General features: G+C 40.4%; 1 protein-coding gene across 2 annotated transcripts in view; it reads right to left on the bottom strand.

Moving 5' to 3' along the window:
- Positions 1-21908, bottom strand: part of AGPAT4 (1-acylglycerol-3-phosphate O-acyltransferase 4) — a 73726-nt gene that overhangs the window by 31364 nt on the left and 20454 nt on the right. Inside the window, exons 2-4 of one of the 2 annotated variants that reach the window (XM_069852197.1) lie at positions 21773-21860; positions 19181-19256; positions 2717-2886 (exon numbers count right to left, since the gene is read on the bottom strand). In XM_069852197.1, the coding sequence (XP_069708298.1) occupies positions 2717-2886; positions 19181-19256; positions 21773-21793 (267 nt within the window). In that variant the 5' untranslated portion in view covers positions 21794-21860. The remainder of the gene's footprint in view (positions 1-2716; positions 2887-19180; positions 19257-21772; positions 21861-21908) is intronic. The other variant, XM_069852198.1, reaches the window with a different exon arrangement.

Here is a 21908-nt window from a genome sequence, read left to right on the forward strand (position 1 = left end):
GCACAGATTGAATGTTGCAATGAAGACCAGGAGAGGCAGTTTTCAGATCATTATTAAAAAGGGAGAAAGACTTCTAGACTTTTTTCCTTTTAGGGACAAAAGAGGAAAGACAGGCTGAAGGAAGTTTGGTTTTGTTGTTTTTTTTTTAAATAAGCAAAGCCAATCAAAAAAATACAGCATTTGCTGGCTTCATTTAGTAAAAGTTCAGGCTGTGAAATACTGAGAATTTGGACACACACTTGTGGCACTGTTAAAAGCACAGCCATTGTCTGCCAGGGCCACAGGGTACAGCTAGATGTCACAACAAAGCCATTCTGTCTGCCTGCTGCAGCCAAGTACTATCCTTCCCAACTCTTTTGGCCCTAAGCCATCTTCAACTTCACCATCTTCCCCCTCCTCAGTAATCTCTACTTTCCTCACTGGATTAGTTAAAGCAGGAGGGACAGAATGGTGTCTGAAACACATCAAAACGAGGCAGACAAGCACCAGAACAGATGCAAGAGATAGGATGACATGTGCAATATTTCCTTTTCAGCAGCAGTGGACAAGAGATCAGCTTAGTGAGATGTTGATAGATACCTCAAGTTTACATAGAAACTACATGAAATATAAAATTAAGTGTCATTAAATATAAAACTCCATTGGCTTACAAAGCCACAAAATATTGGAGGCTGAGACATCACTTAGAAACATCTCTGGATGCTTGTCTTTCAGTAACTCCTGGTCCCAAACATCAGCCCTCAGCATAATGCTTCCTACATTCCTAATTGTGCTGCCACACCAAAATGCTGAAGCTTCAGGCTCTGCGAACTCACGAAAGGCAGCACAATGTCAAACCAAACTACACCCTTCATTCCTACACATTCATCCACTCCCACATTGTGCCAAGCCAAGTACCAGTATGACAATATAGACAATCCAATCAGCACACTGACTGTCATCTTCAATTTTTGTTTTTTTAACCTGGCTTAAGATGAAGCTCCACTGGTTATCCCAACAGTAAAATGCACCGCTTTGCTGTGTAAAGACATCTACACAAATGAAAGCACATGGGAACTATTTCTTCCTTGAACAATTTCTGGGAAGTAAAAGCACAGTACACTACTCAAGATTGAAACAGTTTAAAAGAATAATAAAAAGACCTCAACACATTATAACAGTTCCTAAAGGAATCCTAAGATTAGCAAAAATACAAAGTAATTAATAACTGCAAGCATTAAAAAAAAAAATTCAGTTAGTGTAGCACAGTAATTGTTCAACAGTTCTTCATATGCTTCTTCATAGTGGTTTTCTAATGTGTAGAGAACAATATAAAAATTAAAACATAATCCTGATTACCTTGGGGAACTATTAAAAAAAATTATTAAAGCTAACGACATTCAGTTCAACCACATAGCACCAATGTAAAATGAGATTTTTTGACCTTGCAGACCCATATATATAATGCATATATATATGTATAAAACTAATGTGTTTTATATGTATAAAAATAATTCTTTGATTTTCTACAGTGCTGCTTTCTGAAGCAGCATGTGACCCTCCAAAAACCAGTTTTATTTAGAGAACTGTAGCCATTAGGCTTACAAAATTAGACAGGCTATACTAAAGCATGACATATAATGAGTACAGGGAAGGGAGAATGTGTTTAGCATATACCTCTGCCTGCCAGGAACGAGTTTACCTACATCTCCTGCTGCCTCATACTATCGTCCAGTTCTGCGTTCAAGTCCTAGAGGTGACGGTAGAATGGCTCCTCAGTCATCAGGAGTCAACAATCATTTTGGTAATGTGCAGGGCTTGTAATGCTTAGGTTAATTTTCCTCCAGTTCTTAAGGCAGCTTTTTTATATTTTTAAGCAGTCTGTCATTATTACAGCTTAAAAGTGACTGTAGTGGTGCCTAAATGTCCAGAAAAGGCAGAATCCAAAAGAAAGGCCACAAAAAATCATAGGTTCATACAACCCAAGGTCAGGACTTCCAACAGTAGTCAGTACAAAGGTATTAGTCTGCTTTTTTAGGAGCAGGGAACTCTTACCTAAATCACTTGTAGGTACAGAATGTTGTCACCACTGCAGAATTAAGTCAAGCTGGCTTAGGAGGTAGGCTTGATGCATGCCCACAACCTCACAGGGGAAGCAAAAGAACAACCCTGAAAACAAATGCACATGTACTCCTCATCTAACTTACTAGTGTATTCAACTATGGATAATTCATACCTCCCCCATCTCTCACTAGCTATACTCTGGTCACTGCTTTCACTTGAGATGGCAGCTCTTTCATTCTGAGAGGCAGAGACTATATCATTTAAACTCTAGCTGTGGATTTGTAAGACTATGCTAGAAAAAGCAAACAAATTCTACAGTTTACTGGGAAGGAATCACAGAACAGCTCTTCTTTCTGCAGCATAATGAAACGTAATAGTTACTTAGCAAGCACACAAAGAGAAACATATATAATGAGCTCCACAGGTTAAAAAACACCCTCTTTCATCAGCTTTATCTGCAATGCTTTTAAAATCTCTCTAAATGCCCAAGTAATCCTGTATCAATATTCCACATGCACTGAATTGCTTTAGATTCACCTTTCTAAGTCTGGACAGTGGCTGACTGAAATTCAAGCACAGATCTGTAAACTTTCAAAAACAAAGACCTCATTTTTGTGTTGATTTTTTTTTCCATATCCAAGAAGATGAAATTGAAACGCTAAACAAAACTCACCCCCAAGACCCCAAATCTTTCACAAAAGTTCCAACCACAGAGAAAGTCAATTTCAAAGTTGTGATTAAGGATTACGATGGCATTCTCCTTCCCATACTTGTTGTAACTCTCTGGGTCAGTGTAGAGGGTGCAATCAGTGCCTGACCACCATTCCAGCAACATCACCATCTCTGGAATAAAGAACAAGAAATATATGAATGTGTGTAGTATATGCAAAGACACAAATCAGTAACATGTTGAAAAGCATCAGTCATCTCAACAGCACATGGCAGAGAAAGGACTGTAAAGAAGCTGAAATGCTGAACATAAACCACATTGTCACACATCTTGGTACAGCAAGGTAGGGGGAGGGGGGAGAAAAGGGAAATAAAGAGACTGCATGAAAGGAGGGAGCTGGAATTGTCCACAGAGATATTGAGAAAAAGGAGTTTAATTTATTTGAAAACTTCAAATTCAATGCTACAAATTATTTTATCAAAATACGTATAAAATTAGCATTTATGGTTTACAATAGTACAACAAAAATTACATGTAGAATAGAACAAACTTGTAGGAGAAACACACACATCTATTCCTGCTACATACTGGTCCTCATGCTCCTCAAAAAACTGCACCATTATAGATGAAAAAGCAGTTTTGACAAGATACCTGGAACCAGTTCTGTTACATGTACACCTTATGCATCGACCTGTTAACTTGTCAGAAGTAATAGTTGTATGTTCTGCTACAACTTGTTCATTCTACATTTGACAGTGGTGTATCAATCATCCAGAGCAAAGCCAATAGCTCAGACTGGATGAAGAACATCCATCCTCACACCAAAGAAAAGGTGGGTGGCAGGCAAAGCGTGCAGGGTCAAGAATAATTATAAATAGTATAGCTATCTGAAGATCCCTTAGTTGATGAACTGATGAAGCAAGTGAGGGGCAGAGGAAGGGTGGGGAAACAGGGAAATCACTGTAAATACCTCAAAATCACTCTGGATTGGCACCTAGATGGGTTCCCAAAACCCAATTGTAAGAAATGATACAAGGACTGGTAGGATAGTGAGATCTGCTTAAAATGCAGCTGTACTTTTAAGCTGGGGAGTGGATTCTGGGCAGTCTGATAGTGACTAATATATAGCTTTCACCTTCCTATTTGTTTGTCCCATTATCAAGCAAAGGCAAGATGTAGGCTTTGTATTTGATTTGCTTGTAAATATACACCTGACCACAAGACTCATGAGTCAAACCTATTTTTAACCAAGTCTCTCTGGTCTGGAGCATGGGAAGCTGAGGTGAGTCAGTGGAGCCAACAAGCTTGGAGAGTTCTATCTCCACGGAGATGGGGGAAAAAACCCCTAAAAGCAGTGGCTCTCCTTAGGCAACCCATGTCCTGAGCCAATGGGACCATGGGACTAATGAGAGCTGTCTGTCAAGATGGAAAAGACGAGAGGTTAAGGAACATGTTTGCTTCCTGTCAAATCACGAAACTCCTGCACCAAAGCAAAGGTTTTAACGTGAGCTGTTATTCTTTGCCAAGTGAAATGTATCCTCTCCTCAGAGCATATCACTGCCGCATGAATGTTTCTGCTAGAAGGATGAGACATCTGAAACGCTCTCCTAGCTTCAGGCAAGCCTGAAAGCACCACAAATCCTCATTCACCTCAGGGAAGATCAAAACTAGGCCAGACTTTGAAACACTTCTGAAATCCTCTAAATTTAGGTCCCCTACTGGCCTTAACTAGTGACCGAAAAAATAAAACAGCTAGGACCACTTTCAGTCATCATTAGCAAAATTAATTGCCTGAAGCTTTTGATGACATTCTGCTGTATGCTGGAGAACAGGCAGTAGTGACATGAATGAATTTTATGTAATACTGTTACAGCCAGGTTAATAGACAATCTCTACTCAAATAACATTACCTTAATATGATAAACCCATGTTTATGGTATGGATAAATGACTGACTTGTCAGTGCTCCTGCTTATTTCTTATCAGGGCAGGTAACTACTACTATGGCAGGAGTACATATTATTTAATGCATTAATTACACATAAAAACAGTACTCAGAGATGTGGAGGGAGACCTAAACTGCCACACATTAGCCAAACAATGATTTCACTGTTGCAAACTGATTTTCCAACAAAAGCCAAAGATGTTCACATGTCAGCGACAGAGCCGTGGAAAGTAAAGAAGTGTATACACGGCTGCGCTTCCAGACCTCCCCTGCTAAGAGCTGCCACATGACACACATTCACAATTTTACTTCTTTCCAAGGGTGTAGCTTTCTATTATAGTTGCTTTGGAAATAAAAGACCTCCACTCCCCTAAACACAGCAAATTTGAATAATAATTGGAGAAAAAAAAACCACCCACACTGTAATTTGCACACCTTTACAGAATCCGTGTTCACATCCTGGGGCAGGACACAATCTCAGAAAAGAAAGGGTTTTAATGACAGGATTAGTTTGTGTTTTGCTTAACTAGAAACCAAATCAAGAGAAGAAACGACTGACAGATGGGATTTTTAACATCTAGTGATATTATAAGTATTGCCTAAAACAAACAAGTAGAGATGATGATTGAGGCCCTCTTGAAGAAAAAGTTGACTCTATCCGAGGAAAGAAACAACTTCAAAGCAATCCTACTTCAAATGTGTTGTGGTTTTTTTTATTATTTTTCCCTTTCCTAAGTAATTTGAACAAAACTAATAATACATCTGACAATATAGGTATGCCACATGCATATAGCTCTTCAGTGACATATTTTCTGTCTCAAATAAATTCCAAAAATGCATAGACAAAAACCATTTCTATACGTGGTTTAAGTCTTCAGGCTTCACATAAGCAGGATTTTTGTTTAAATAAATACTGCAGAAATAGGTCCCTATTCCTCACCTCATGCGCCAATTTGTCACTGATGTGCTTATGCAGTTGCTGCAAATACAAAGCAGGCAGGGAATGCCACTGTATTAGATACCATAAAGACCATCTGCCAGCCTTTAAGTTCTTAACATGCTTCTTCCCCTCATCTTCTCTACTCTTTCTTCCTCCTTCTTTCTAGCTTCCTTTCTCTTTGTGGTTCTCAAACAGTGATTAGTAGTGTCAGTTTGCACTGGTCTTGCATCATGCCACCAGTTTACTTCAATAACCCGCCACCAAAATTTATTACCCAGAAACTTGCTGTGGTGGCTCAGCAGCACATAGTCACTCACACACACTTCTTCCCTCCTGCACAGTGTGGATGATTAGTGCAAGTTTCCTCCTCTTTGAACACCAGTCCAACTGTATAATTAAAAAACAATTTATACAGGGGAAAAAAGATTCTCTTGCTCCAAATCAGGGCTGGTCCAAGATTTCTAGGGCTTCTCCCTACTGCCTTTCATGAAGCTTTGGAGTCTGAACATCACAACTGAGTTAGTAAATTCACATTCACATACTTCACGGGGGTTCCTACATTTCAAAGAAATTCCTCTTGTGACACTTACACATTAATGCAAAGGAAGGGGAAGATCCAAAAGAACTTGACATCTCTCATCCCCGCTTTGAAGGCAAAGTCCTTGCAGTATGTTACAAATAGCTTCAAGAGTGGTTGATGGTGGGGAGAAAACATACCTTCAAATGCCTAATATGGATACTCTGTCTGCTTAAAAATTTTGAGGGTTTCTGTCTTTCTGGAATAGAAAAAAAACCCTCACTCCAACCCTTCACTGCACAAATCTGCCTCAACACCATCACTTACAGAACAAGTAACTAAGAAGAAAACATCTTAAAGGCTGACCTGAAATATAAAGAGTTATAGGAAACACATTTAAAGGAAAAAAGGAAACACAGAGTTTACTGAGACTTGTTATTTTCCACCTCAGAGTTTTGGAGAATGAGTCATTAAAACAGTTGACACACTTCTTTTATAGAAGTTATTAGTAATTCCTTTAACTTACTGTTCTTGATAAGCCACGGAAATATTTGCTTATAAGATTAAGCATTAACATATTTCCTTTGAGGGAAATGAAAAGCTAGTTCTTCAGAAAAAAAACAATCCCTGCAGCTAGAAAGTCAAGCAACGCCTTCCCACTTTCCCCAAGATGAGGAGGTCGTTTACAGAGTCCAGCCAGACAAGGCATCAGCTCTCCAGCTTCAAGCAGGTTCCCTCCCATTCTTTACTTTGCATGTTCAACATCTGCAGATCATAGAGTCACTATGTTGGAAAAGACCTCTTAGATCATTGAGTCCAACCATTCCTATCTGTCACTAAACCATGTACCTGAGCACCTTGTCTACCCATCTTTTAAATCTCTCCAGGGATGGTGACTCAATCACCTCCCTGGGCAGCCTGTTCCAGTGCCCAATGACCCCTTCTGTGAAACATTTTTTCCTGATGCCCAGTCTGAACCTCACCATGCGCAGCTTGAGGCCACTCCCCCTTGTCCTAGCACCTGTCACTTGGGAGAAGAGGCCAGCTCCCTCCTCTCTACAACCTCCTTTCAGGTAGTTATAGAGAGCAATAAGGTCTCCCCTCAGCCTCCTCTTCTCCAGGCTAAACAACCCCAATTCCCTCAGCTGCTCCTCATAAGGCCTGTTTTCCAGCCCCCTCACCAGCTTTGTCCCTCTTCTCTGGACTCGCTCCAGAGCCTCAACATCCTTCTTGTGGTGAGGGGCCCAGAACTGAACACAGGATTCGAGGTGCAGTCTCACCAGTGCCGAGTACAGGGGCAGAATAACCTCCCTGGACCTGCTGGTCACACCATTTCTGATACAAGCCAAGATGCCATTGGCCTTCTTGGCCACCTGGGCACACTGCTGGCTCACGTTCAGTCGCTGTCAACCAACACCCCCAGGTCCCTCTCCTCCAGGCAGCTTTCTAGCCACTCTTCCCTTAGTCTGCAGCACTGCATAGGGTTGTTGTGCCCCAAGTGCAGGACCCGGCATTTGGCCTTGTTAAACCTCATGCCATTGGACTCAGCCCAGTGGTCCAGCCTGTTCAGATCCCTTTGCAGAGCCTCCCTACCTTCCAGCAGATCGACACTTCCACCCAGCTTAGCGTCACCAGCAAACTTGCTAAGGGTGCACTCGATGCCTTCACCCAGGTCATTGATAAAGACACTGAAGAGGGCTGGAACAAGCATTGAGTCCTGGGGACACCACTTGTGACTTGTCCCCAGCTGGAGTTAACACCATTTCCCACCACTCTCTGGGCCCGGCCATCCAACCAGTTTTCCACCCTGGAGAGTGTGCGCCTGTCCAGGCCAGAGGCTGACAGTTTCCCAAGCAGAATGCTGTGAGAAACTGTGTGAAAGGCTTTACTGAAGTCCAAGAAGACTATGTCCACAGCATATGAGCACCAGTGCGGTATAATGGAGCAATTTGGTCCACTCCAACACAGAGGTCTTGGACTTCAGCTTTTAGGAAAATGCCTAAGTTGACTCTTTAAACAGAAGAAAAGAAACCCCAAACCCAGCCCCCTGTTGTATCAGCACCACCACCCACTACCTACACCCTCATCTACCCTAGCTGGTGATATAATCATTGTTATCTTTGGACTTATTTTCCCCTCCTTTAAAGTTGTCTTGCAGCCAAAGATGAAACGCTGATGGGGAAAATCATGCACACAACTTTAAAAACAAAAAAAACCACAAAAAACCTTTCTCTATTGGCTGCAATTCTGATTTTGGAGATTTTTGCCCCAGTCACTACAGGAGACCCTGTAAGCAACTCCCTTGAATAACATTTCAATGAATTACATGCCTGTATTTTTAGGGTCAGAAATCACGAGAGAGGAAAGCAGGAATTATGACTCTTAATTCCCCACCCATCGCAGTAAGTTACTGGATGGGGTTACAAGGAAAAAGATAAACACAGTCTAGCCCTTTCATATATTCAGGCTCTGAGACCCATTTATTTTAGCACTTGCTTGCAGGAAATTCTTTTAATGTACTTTTCCTCACCAGTGTTTTATTCCATCAAAGGCAACATGCTGCTTTTGCCACAAATGAATGAGGTCAGTATAGCATGTACTGATCAAAGGAGTTAGTATGAACAAACAGTGAAAGAAAACATGCTGCTTGGCAAGTTTCTATAGCACCAACATTTACTGTGTATGGAAGTGAAACCAAGCAGTCACATCTCTTCTGGATTTGGTTTCTTGTTGCCCAAAACACCACTGGCTTTTTCTTACTATGCACAGGAGTACCAACACAGAGGAACTCCTTAGTCAAAAAATAGCAAAAGAAAAAAATATATATTTGAGTGCATCCACTGCAAGACACTGTGCCAAAGGAACACCAGTCTCATTTCAATACTTTCTTTCAAGCAACTTCCTATAAACACGCACAATGAAAATAATTTTTTCTTCATGCACCCTTGGCCTACTTGTAGGTTTTACTATTTTAAGCCTGCACATCTTTCATTTAAGAAATACTGTCCCTAATTATTTGAGTAAACCTTTTCACTGTTGAGAATGCTACATTACAACCATTAAGTTTATGACAGACCTCCATGTTCAGTTCTTCAAGGGAATTTATTACCATTAGGAGGGAGGTGACAGCCCAAAACAAAGTCCAAAGGCTACCAACTCCAGCTAGCAAGTGATCCCCAAGAAGTTTTTGGGAAGAAGTCACTGATGCTCTTACAGAAGAAGATTCACTGAGAATAAGAAACAACATAAATCTGTCCTGAGCGCACACTTTTCAGTCAGCAACTCTCACCTCCTCTCAAGGAAACCCTAGTCGATAACATACTAAAACCAGTCAGAAAATAGCTGGAAAGGATGATTATGAAGTCATGTTTTCCATCACCTCTATGATGCCCATGTATCTCCAACTAACAGCAGTGTTCCACAGACAACTCCTTGTCTTTCGCTGTCCCATACCTCATTCTCCCAAAATCCATAGGAACCAACTCTTCTTCCTCTCCCTGACTAATGGATGAACAAATAAATTAACCTTCGATCAACTGTTCTCAATCTGAATTTAACCTGAAGTTTGCAATTTCTCTTTTAAGCATCAAGACTTTCTGCATGCAAATCCTTTCCAGTTTTCAAGGTATGTAAACTGGTCTATTAAGAAACAATAATTTTGACTGCAAATCATTTATGTTATCTATTTTTTTTAACTCTATCCTAACTGTATTCAGCCAATCAGAAAATGTCATCCCAAAAAGTAAAGACTGGATACGTCACTGCTTTCTGTTATCCATGCAGACAGGCTCTGTCTGTCACAGTACTTTACAAGGTCTAACAAACAGCAATTTATACAAGTAATCCCCCCTGCTCGCAAGAAAAGCAGGTTGGGCTCCAGATGCTAGTACCAACCTAACAGCATGAAGCTACTCTTCCACACTGCACAAACTTTGTCTCTATTCAGCAACGACCATCATCCCCTATCTCAAGTGCTATATGTGCACAACAACTTATAAAGTTAATTTGAATTTCAGAATGAAGGATTCATACACTATACATCATCTTTTTGAACTTTAACATAGATTTTTGGCATGCATTTCAATAACACATTCTGCTGAGGTGGGCTGTTAGAATGCAGAAGGCATTCTGGAGAAGTATGCCTACAGTGGTTCTGTCCCAACTGCTATGCGAGGTCTGTGCTGTGAGGCAGCTTTCCTGAATAAGAAATGGACATAAGAAGCATCAGGAAAAGTTTTGCTCTGTGCTTACTAGAAGAAAGCATCTTATCTTAGGGAGTGGAAACCGAGGTCAGGTTTCTGTGAATATTAGATTCTGTTTTTTATTAAATTATTCAGTATTTGATGCATCAAAAACTAGAAGTTTATTACGTTCATCTGTATGAGCACCAACAGGAATGAATGCTGGGAGATGAAACATGAAAAGAAGAGGTGAGAAACAACTTGGAAGGTGTTAGTGTTCTGCAGTGATGAGTAATACAGAATTTGATAGCCCTTATCAGTTAGTTTAGTTTTGATTGGGCTTGCACAGTAATTGCTTTCTTTCATAGTCTGGTACACAGAGCCATGCTGATACCAGAAGGGCTAGAAGGAACTTGCTCTGAATAAAGTTGAGCATCTGTCATAATTTAGTAAACTTTGAGAAGAAATATCAGCTATTTAGAGGACTTAACAACATATACACACAGAGAAAAGAAAAGCAAATAACTGAAGATGCAAACACAGGTAGAAAACTCAATAGGTAAGAAGTAGTACATGTTACAGGCCAAAAAAATAATCCACCTATTTGTTAGAACAGAAAAGTCTATGAAAGACAAAGAGGAAATGCACGGAAATGCAAGTCAGGACTGTAACCTACATTTTAGAGAAAGTAGATTTTTGCTTCTTGTCCCTTAACAACTGAGGCCATGATACTTACTTTTGTGAAAAGACAGCATGAGTAATTCAGTTTGGATTTAAGTGAATGTGAGAGGAATATATGGATAATCCATTCCACTGGGATAGACCCAGAAGTCTATTAGATGAACTCCATGCTTCATTTGCTTACAGAAGGACTTTTTTTTCATATTATTTGAGAAAAATATGTTATGAGTTAACCCCAGTCAGCAGCTAAGCCAAGGAGAGTGAGAAAAACAGTGGGAAAAAGAGAAAGCCTTGACACTATGCAAGCACTGTTCAGCAACAGCCAACACACTGGTGTGTAATCAACAGTAGCTTAGCTGCAAATCCAAAACACAGCCCCATACAGGCTATTAAGAAAAAAAAAAATCAAATCCATGCCAGTTTACCAGTACTGGTTACACCCAGTACTGCTCTAAAGAATATACTCTATGATTAAATTCTGTCTTTGAATGGTGAGCAGACTAATGACTACAGCCAATGACCCAGATAGTCATCCAGTCATTCCTAGCCAGGATGAGAGAAATTTCTCCAGACAAGCAAGAGTGTCCTAACACCAAACCAAACACTTTTGCCCCAGTATCACCAATGAGAAAGCAACAAAGAAGACAGTTGACAGGAGGAAAACACAGGTAATGAAAAAATCATCATCTAACAAATTTCAACACAGGGAGACCTAGATGACTTCCCAGAAAACTGAATCAGAGGTGAAATGAGGTTTCATCAAAAAAAAAAAAAAGTTTAAGATTGAGCATGGCACCGTATTTTTAAAAACAGAGAAGAGTAGAAACATATTAGTAATACATAGACTAGTGAGTAGATAAATGATTGAGGTATGTGTCTGTAACACAGTACTCAATACTACATGGGGGAAAAAAACAAAATAAAAACAACAAATAAGACTTATTCAGAAGAGATGTCTGTAGGACTTGGAATTTAGAAAAAATGCCTCTATAATTTTTCAGAAGCAGCTCCATATGACATTATCTGATTTTATAGACAAAAGAGAGATTCAAATCCAATGCACTCAGGCTACACCAAGACATTCATAAGGTACAATAAAAAAAAAAAAAAGTGCTATTTAACCAAAGAGAAACTGAAAATTAGTAAACAGCTGTGTAAGGGAACTAAATAAAAAGTGCAACTATGTGGGGTTTTTTGCCTTTTGGTCACTTTGGAGAAAGAAAGATTTCCTTGAAGTATTTCTGAGGACTAAAATATTCAACAAAAATTAATACATTTTAAGAATCAGATGACCTTGAGAGGTAAGGTAGCAGTAGGACAGATTGTTGCATGATGCTGTGCAGATCTAATAAAACAGAGCCTCAGTTTTGAAATGACAGAGGAGAGAGATGCGTACTAGTTAGATCATCTAAAGATTAGGAAAGTTATTTCCCTCTTAAGTGAATCTTTCATGTTTAGTCCACACGTTTAGGATGTAAACCTATTTTCACACATTTTCCCTCCTTTTAGTGTGCATTCTTACAATAGTCCTAATTTCCACATAAACCACGATTGTCCTCTTTAGTTTCAAATCAAACAAAAAATTTCATTCTGAAGAAAGTATTCCAGAACAAAATGGTATGTCAAGAGAGAAAATTCTATTATTTTGGTTGCTTTAAATCAATTTCTTTAAACATGTTTAACCTGCATTTTTAGTTACTGATGAAATGGGGTGTGAATTTATCTCAGAGAAAAATCATTGATGATAAAAGTCTACCAGTTGCCAAAGAAAACAATTTCTAGCAAAAATTGGAAGAAAAGTGCAGTTGATTAAGAAACCGAGCAAAAAGTTATTTAAATAAACCTGTAGTGCTTTTAAATAGCGCCTCTAGTTAGTAAGAGTTATATTTCATAGATGTGCAAAAACATAGAAAGAAGGAATTACTATTTCTGCAGAACAAAAAGCCTAGAGGTCATGGCATCTAAGGTTTTGGTAAGTTCCCAATATTATTTGTGTTTGGCTTTTGATTTCAGATAACTAGTGCACTCATAAGACACACTCCTCATATATAACCAGAAATAACATGCTACAAACAATTTATTTTTAGAGTTAAGGCAGATAACTTCTACTTAGCCTTCTTAGGCACAACAACTTCTATCTGACTTTCGGGACTGGAAACATAAAGCTGACTGAGTACCTCTACTATGTCGTTAGAGTTAATGGTGGATGGTCACAGAACCTCTATCACTTTGAGAACATTGTTCAGAACAAAACCATTACTCATTTTTCACTTGCATTCCATGAATTCCCCGTCTCTGCCTGTAATCTTAGAGCGTCTCACCATGTGAGGTCTTGAGAGACAAGAACTACATCCTGCTGCTTATTTTAGCTTCTTAAACCTTAACAGTGACTTTCACAAAGTGTTCTTTGAAGGGACAATAAGGTCAGAAACTATAAATGAAACAAATGGCTTTCATGAATTAAAAATAAAGTACTATAGATCAAATATACCTATCACATACACACAAAGCTGTGATTTTTGTACTGGATATAGTGTGTAGTCTCTCAAATTGAAGCTAACCAAATATATAAATAAACAAAAATCCCCACTTTTTCTTACCGAAGAATGTAACACACATCAGAAATAGTACATTCTGTTAAGAAAGACACACTCAAAGTACACAACAATATTACACCACAGGTAAGGACACCGGAGCCTCTCAAATGATACTTATTTTGATTGTGCTTGCAGTAACATTTACTTGAAACTGATGTGCATCAAGAAAGTCAGAAAACAAATCCACAGGCAGAACATCCTGACCTGCTCAGCCTGCCTGCAGCTCGTGTGCTCCAGCAGGCTAGGATGTGAAGATGCCACTAACTTACTCTCTCACCGCTCAAACTAAAAGGGTGCCCACAAAAAAAAAAAAAAAAAAATTACTGGCTTCTTGCTCTGTAGCCCCAGTGGCTCAATATAACACTGCAGAAATATTGCGCACAGAGGTAACTACCTTCTTGGGTTTGCATATCTGCTGCAATACTGTTGTACTCTAAAAATGATCTGTTAAACAATTTTCCTAGGAAACACAGGTATAGCTTATGCAGTACATAGCAACGTTGCATGAATCAACAGGCTCAGAGTTTACACACTTCTATTTGATTTCCAAAAATACACCCCCTGCCAGGTACAAAAGACCGGCTGTGCTTCTCTGGTACCCAAGACATTTTCCTATTCAATGCTTTGTAAATTATGAAGTGCAGCAGCCAGATATACTATTTCATTAGGTACAGGAGGAACAGCTATTACTTCTTCCAAAAAGCATGATCTGACTTGTCACAGCAGTAGCAAAATAAAAGACATGCAAACAAGGTGGTCGTGTGTCAGGAGAAAAGAGGTATCACAAGATCAGATGCATATGCGCTATAGATATTTCTCTCAACTTTATACCAAGTATTTCTAGCACAACAGAATCACAAAAAGAAATAGGAAAAACTTCAAGATTAAGCAGGATTACACAAAGTACGTGAGATACCAGAATTTTCTCCCATGACAAGCTGATCAAAACTGTACAGAAATCCCAGAACAAAGAAGGCAACCTATTGCAAGAGTCAGTGGTTTCCTTGAATTCAGATATACCCGAGAATGCCTTTCTGAAATATATGTACCACCTTTGTTGCCCCAACTTTTTCAAAATTAAAGATACATAGGACTCATGTTACTCACTGACTTGGATGCAGTGTTTATCAACTTTTGAGGTGATGAAGATCTTTATTTTCTTCCCACCCTTCAGGCTGTACATACAACAGATTGACAACTGATTGAAATACTCTGCTTTAACTCATGCAGGCTGACATTTTCTCTTTGCATTAGAAAGCCTTGCAGCTTTTTAAGATCAACTCTTCTTGATGGCCATCTGGACTTCTCACAGGACTTCAGTTACTCGAGGTTAATAGAAGCACAGTAGTAGTACCAGCTCTGGTTGCTACATCAGATCTATCAAGGCCAGACCGCAGAGCTGTCAGGTTGTCAGCTGGCACCGTGCCTGAGGTCTCTAGGTCCTGCGCACACCACTTGGATCTTCTCTGAAAGTCCTGCCTAAAAAGCTGTGAAGTGGAAAGCTAGTACAAATAAACAGTATTTAGCATCTAAATTTACCAACCTCATTTGAAGGCATAGACAATGAACTCCTGTGTTATCAACACTGCTGCTTCAATGTCTTTGCAACAGGTTGCACCACAACAGGACCAAGAAAGGGGAATAGCACAAGCCTAGAGGTACTCCAGTCCTCTCTCATTATGGGTCTGTTATTTGAAAACTGTGTAATATTTACCAGTTCAGATCTTTCTCCAACAGGAATTGCCATGTAGCCTGATAGCAGTGGAAGAAGCAATGTCAGCCAGTTCAGCTGAAGGACAGAAATCACTCATGAGCATCAATCCTTCCAATTTTTTTTCCTAACTGCCAAGAGTGTGACTAAGAAGCTTGTGGAATGACAGCACAGGAACAGAGGACAACACTCCAAACAGATGGAACACAAAGGCTCCTCCAACAGCCTGGCTGTGAGATAAAGGTTGCCTGGAGGCTTCCACAAGGAAGAACTCAGCCCAGAGTTCTCCAAATCCAGATGTTGTAGCACATCGGATCATTCCTTGGAACAGTACAGCAGCAGGCCAAGCAAGCAGATGTTAAAGTTCAGCAAGGAAGACCTTGATTTATGAACATTCTGCAAGAGGTACATTCTCTTACAGAGAAAGATGCATGGGAGGAAATAGTTTCTTCTCTAGAGGGTCCAGCCCAAAACCTGAGGAGAAACCTCAATACTTGGTTAGTCATAGAATTAAAATCTGCATGTACACTTGGCCTTGTTGAACTTCATAAGGTTTGCAAAGGCCCACTTCTCAAGCCTCTCAAGGTCCCTCTAGATGGCATTCCCTCCCTCCAGTATGTCAACCACACCACACAGCTTGGTGTTCTCAGCACACTTGCTGAGGGTGCCCTCAATCCCACTGTCCACGCCTCAAACAAAGATGTTAAACAGCATCAGTCCCAACACTGACCCCTAAGGAATGCCACTGGTCACTGGTCTCCACTTGGACACTGAGTCATTGACCACAATTGTTTGAGTGCAACCAGACAGACAGTTCCTTATCCACTGAGTGGTCTGCCCATCAGATCCATGCCTCTCCAGTTTAGAAACAAGGCTGTTGCGAGGGACAGTGTCAAATGCTTTGCAAAAGTCCAGGTAGATGATGTCAGTTGCTCTTCCCTCATCCAACAACACTGTAACTCTATCACAGGAAGCCACCAAATTTGTCAGGCATGATTTGCCCTTAATGCAGACATGTTGCCTCCTTACTTTGACCTAAGTTTGACCAAATAGATTCTCTCTTTCTAACACAATGCCCACAAAACCACAATTTTTCTTCACGTGAAGAAGAAATTTTAAGTCAACATTATATATTCTTGAAAGAAGAGATTTCAACTGATGCTGCCTTCTCCACTGCAGTCCTGAGCTACAGGGGTGGAGGAATATGGAAACAAGTTTTGTTCTTTTCGTTAGCCACTGTTTATCTCCACGCTGTAAGTTAAAAGCAGCTCTCCCTTCAGAAAAAAGACAGCTATACACTTCAAACATCTCATTTCACAGCTTTTTTTTTTCTTTTGTCCCTACACAATCTACCTACAAAACAGCTTCTTCTCTGCAAGTTACACAGCATATGGAACAAAGCTAGTCTCGCAAATACAATGGGTTTAACATATTTACAGATCTGCAGTAGTCAGTGTTTTGAAATGCTCTTTTCAAACCCTTTGGGGAAATTAATTATTTAACAGCCACATGTCAGAGATATTTGTCTCACATTTGAAGGCTCCTCTTATCCTTCTTCCCTGAGGAATTCAGTAATACTCCTATGTTTCAACAAATCAGCAATTCCTGGTGGCAAGAGGATCAGTCAGTGCAGATAACAATCAAGTAGGTATTTCTTCCTCCTCTGCTGTCCACCAGGGCTGCCCTTAAAGGCCAGCACTAGACCCCTTGTTGAAGACCTGATGATGCAGCACAGGGAACAGCTGGAATGACCTTCCCTTTGTAATGCCAGAATTCAGTAAAAGTGCCCTTTCAAACAGACAAGTTGGTCCCATGTTTTTTTTCTACTAGCATTTATTTTTCATACCTCAAGAAATGCATCATACGAAAGTACCTACCTGCAACAAGCACTCCTCATATATGACAGCAGGCAACCTTCCTATCCAGGTTTTGGTCCTCCTTGTTTAGAAATACAATCATCATTACTGGAGTTTTTTACAGCAACAAATCGATGTCACAAGCTGGAAAAAAAGAAGAGACTCCAGCATCCTGACTCTTACTCTTTGTATGAAGGCCAGAGACAGCACTATTGTTCCCACTCAACAGTACTTCTCACCTACTCATATTGTTCACAGGAACTACCTTTAAAAAAACAGTCCTGAAGACTACTATGGCAGTCCAATATTATATGTAACACAGGAAGAACCCAGCATGCCACTGCTTTTAATAGAGTTCCAATTTCCATTTTCCAATGTAGAAAAAGAATTTTGCAAAGACTCATTTACATGGCACATACGCTGAATAATAGCACATATCAAGTCCTCTCTTGCCGATTAAATTTAAGTCATTATGTCCGATGATGTAAATTGCACAGCTTGGGAAGCTCCTCGGCATTGTTTGCCCTTCTGCTCACCTGTACTTGTATAATGGTCAATTTATCAATCATCATTTGCTTTCCACATGAAGAAATGCATCAGTTATTATTGGAATAAAGTCTGTATCTCGAAGACCCATGGATTTGCCATTCCAGTCAGTTGGGGATTAAAATAAGATTGCCTACAGCATGTTAAAATTACTGGCTTAGGGTTACATTAAATTGTAATTTGTGTAGCTTAGCCTGAGAGGATAGCTTAACATAAATGAACTTTGGTTTTAGTATTAATGAACTTTGCATGTTAGGAAGAATGACAAAACAGAAGAGGGAAAGAAGAGGCACAGGACATCTTGCCCAGTAATGATAACTAGGACCAAAATCTATGACTTAAGGGAAAAGATCTCCAAAACAAGCAATAGATGACCACAGAACCTTGGTACAGAGAAGACAGGAGGATGAACATTCGCAGAATTACACAAAAGAAAGCCCCAGGGTTAAGTCAATTCAGAAGAGAAGGAAGCTAGCTAGTTGCAAACCTTAAAGATAAACCAGTACCTAGGGCCTGAACACTTCATTACAGTCAGGGGCTGAGATTGGATTCAGCTCCACCTAGACTACCTCACCAAGGGGTAGTTTATAAAACAAGGGGGTCCAGACTGAACCTTGTGACTCGGGAAGAGGGTCTTTTGGGACTCTTCATCCTTTTTAATTCCCTCCTAAGGACTACACCTACAGAAAGCTGCAAGCTATTGCCATACAACTGCAGAAATTCAAATCACCTTTCAGGAAACCTTGAATTTTGGGCATAAATAAATGCAGATTTCTAGCACTCAGAGTCTATGAAGACACAAGGAAGACAAACTCCATGATAAGCTTCAATTCAACCAGAAATTTTCTGTAATAGTGTCATACTACAAGGAAAAATGTACTCTGTTCTCAATTTTAAACTCAAGACAGACTAAAACATCTGGAAACTAACAAGATGTGTCAGCTATTTTGCCTGTTTATTTTCCTCCTTCTTTATCAGCATAAAAGGCAATATGTGTTCAAATAATAAAACTTTAACTGGTATATTTTGGTGTGCAGGACAAGTAATAGATAAAAATTCAGCTGAAATATGCTTGTATTTATTTTCTGAAAATATAACCCAATCCAGCCAATGACAACACTTTTCTGAATACTGCAAGGTTAACATCTGCCTCCTATATTTTATTAAAATCATCCCTGTAGCTAAAATGGGGTTTCTACAAATATACAATGTCTTAAAAAAAAATTTTGATCCTCAGAATGTGAAATTTACTCTAATGAACAAACAACTGTAGCACCGAACGTGTACAAATATTAATTTCTCCATATTCTGTGCTATCACTTGGAACATTAGCTATCATGTTCCTGAGTCAGATGGAAGAACTTTTGTACAAACACTCCAGACTTACCCCAGCTCAAGAATCTAGGAAGCTTGCTGGCCAGATCTAATGTTTAACAAGAGGTCCTACAAACTTTGTGATGCAAGATGCCAGACACCAAATCAAATGTGGTTCACCTTCTACTGTTTCCCTGCCATCCCTCTCTCCAGTCTGCAGACTATTACCACCATAAACCCTCTTCAGATCAGGAATCTGAGGCAAAACCCCCCCAAAAAACAACAACAACAACAAAAAACCCCAGAAAATGAAGACAAGCAAGCTTTGTGGAGGCTCCAGCAACAGCAATATATCATCTGTGACAGTCAAGATGCTCTTTTCATTATAGATCAGACTAAGTGCCTCTCTAGCTCTTCACCAGTCTTTGATAGAAAGCATTAGTATCAGAAGTTTTTCATGTCCATTTTCCTGGAAAACAAGTCTCTTTTTCCTAAACTAAGATCTGGCCATAACACACCGTATCAATTTTAAGTTGAATTAGGAACCCTGCTAAAGGTCATGCACAGCTGTCATTCCATAACACCTCCACGAACAGAACAGCATTACGCTCATACCGAACTCCTGCAATCAGCATATAGCCTTGGCTGATATGCAAAAGTTCACTGTCAATACCCAAACCACTGTGAAAACCAGGTAACAGTGCTGCAAGTGGCATAAAATGAAGACTGGAATGTTATTAGTTCACAGAGCAAGTTAATGGTAATACGGGAAATAGTGAAGGGGAGAGACCAGTGCAGCTGAGTCGAGACCTGCTGGTCAAACAGAAGAGCAAGAGGGAACTGCACAGGCAGTGCAAGCAGGGACAGGGAACCTGGGAAGAGGATAGGGACACTGCCTGATTGTGCAGGGATGGGGTCAGGAAGGGCAAGGCACAGCTGGAGCTTGGCGAGGGAAGCAAAGACTAACAAGAAGGGCTTCTTCTATAGGTATGTCAGTCAGAAAAGGAAGTTAAAGAACGTATACCCCAACTGATGAATGAAAATTGTGACCTCCTATCAACAGACAAAGAGAAGGCTGAGGTACTCAACGACTTTTTTGCCTCACTCTTCACTGGTAACTGCTCTACTCACCCCTCCTGGGTCAATGGACAACAAGAACAGAACCAGTGGGGTACAACCCCTCCAACTGCAGGGAAAGATCAGGTTTGTGACCACTTGACGAACCTCAACATATATAAGTGTATGGGACTCCCCAGAGTCCTGAGGGGATTGGCTGATGTGGTGGCCAAGCCACTCTCCATGATATTCAAAAAGACATGGCAGTCTGGAGAAGTCCCTGGTGACTGGAAGAAGGGCAATATTGTACCCATTTTTAAAAAGGGTATTAAAAATGACCCTGAGAACTACTGACCTGTCAGCCTCACCTCTGTGCCTGGGAAGATCAGGGAACAGATCCTCCTAGAAGCTATGCTAAAGCATGTGTAGGACAGGGAGGTGACTCAAGATAGCCAGTATGGCTTCAAGAGGAGCAAGTCCTACCTGCCTAACCTCATGGCTTTCTATGATGGGGTAACCACATCAGTCAACACAAGAAAACTAACGGATGTGATATACCTGGATCTGTAAAGCCTTTGACACAGTCCCCCACAACATCCTTCTTGCTAAATTGGAGAGAGATGGATTTGATGGGTGGATTGTTTAGTGGATAACAAATTGGTTGGATGGTCGTATTCAGAGAGTAGTGGCCAATGGCTCGATGTCCAGATGGAGATCCGTGACAAGTGGTGTCCCTCAGGGAGCCATACTGGAACAAGTGTTGTTAAATATTTTCATCAATGATATAGACAGCGAGATCAAGTGCAGCCTGAGCAAGTCTGCAGATGACACCAAGCTGAGTCGTGCAGTTGCCAAATCAGAAGGACATGATGTTATCCAGAGGGACCTGGACAAGCTGGAAAAGTGGTCCTACATGAACCTCATGAGGTTCAACAAGGCCAAGAGCAAGGTCCTACACTTGGGTAGGGGCAATCTGCAGTTTCAGTATAGGATAGGGGATGATGTGATTGACACCAGCCCTGTGGAGGAGGACTTGGGGGTGCTGATTGATGAGAAGTTCAACATGAGCCAGCAATGTGCGCTTGAAGCCCAGAAGGCCAACTGTATCCTGGGCTGCATCAAAAGAAGTGTGGTGAACAGCTGAAGGGAGGTGATTCTCCCCCTTTACTCTGCTCTCATGAGACCCCTCCTGGAGCATTGTGTTCAGTTCTGGAATCCTCAACATAAGAAGGATATGGAACTGTTTGAACGCATCCGGAGGAGGGCTACAAAGATGACCAGAGGGATGGAGCACCCCTGCTATAAGGAAAGGCTGAGAGAGTCGGGATTATTCAGTCTGGAGAAGAGAAAGCTTTGGTGAGACCTTATAGCGACCTTCCAGTACCTGGAAGAGGCATACAAGAAAGTTGGGGAGGGACTTTTTACAAGAGCATGTAGTGATAGGACAAAGGGGAACGGCTTTAAATTAGAGGGCATAAATTTAGATTAGTTATTAAGAAGAAATTCTTCATGATGAGAGTGGGGGTTGAAACTTGATGATCTTTAAGGCCCCTTCCACCCAAACCATTCTACGATTCTATGAAAACATGAAGGCACTTACTAGGCACTGAAGAGGAATTATTCACAGTGATGAATATAATTCCACTAACACAACTTTGAAAAAAGGAAGTTCAAGCTGTGACAGACACAGAGAAGAGACATGTTATGTCACTCTACCAGCAAAATAATGGAGAACATGCTGCAGTGATTGGCTCCTTCAGCCTTTTCAAATTAGACAAGTTCAAGGTTTGGTCTCAGTGGGGAACTGTAAAGATAACCAGCAGCAGTGACACAAGTAACAGGTATAAAAGAG

The sequence above is a fragment of the Phaenicophaeus curvirostris genome, chromosome 2 (assembly GCF_032191515.1).
Source record: "Phaenicophaeus curvirostris isolate KB17595 chromosome 2, BPBGC_Pcur_1.0, whole genome shotgun sequence".
Taxonomy (NCBI): Eukaryota; Metazoa; Chordata; class Aves; order Cuculiformes; family Cuculidae; genus Phaenicophaeus; species Phaenicophaeus curvirostris.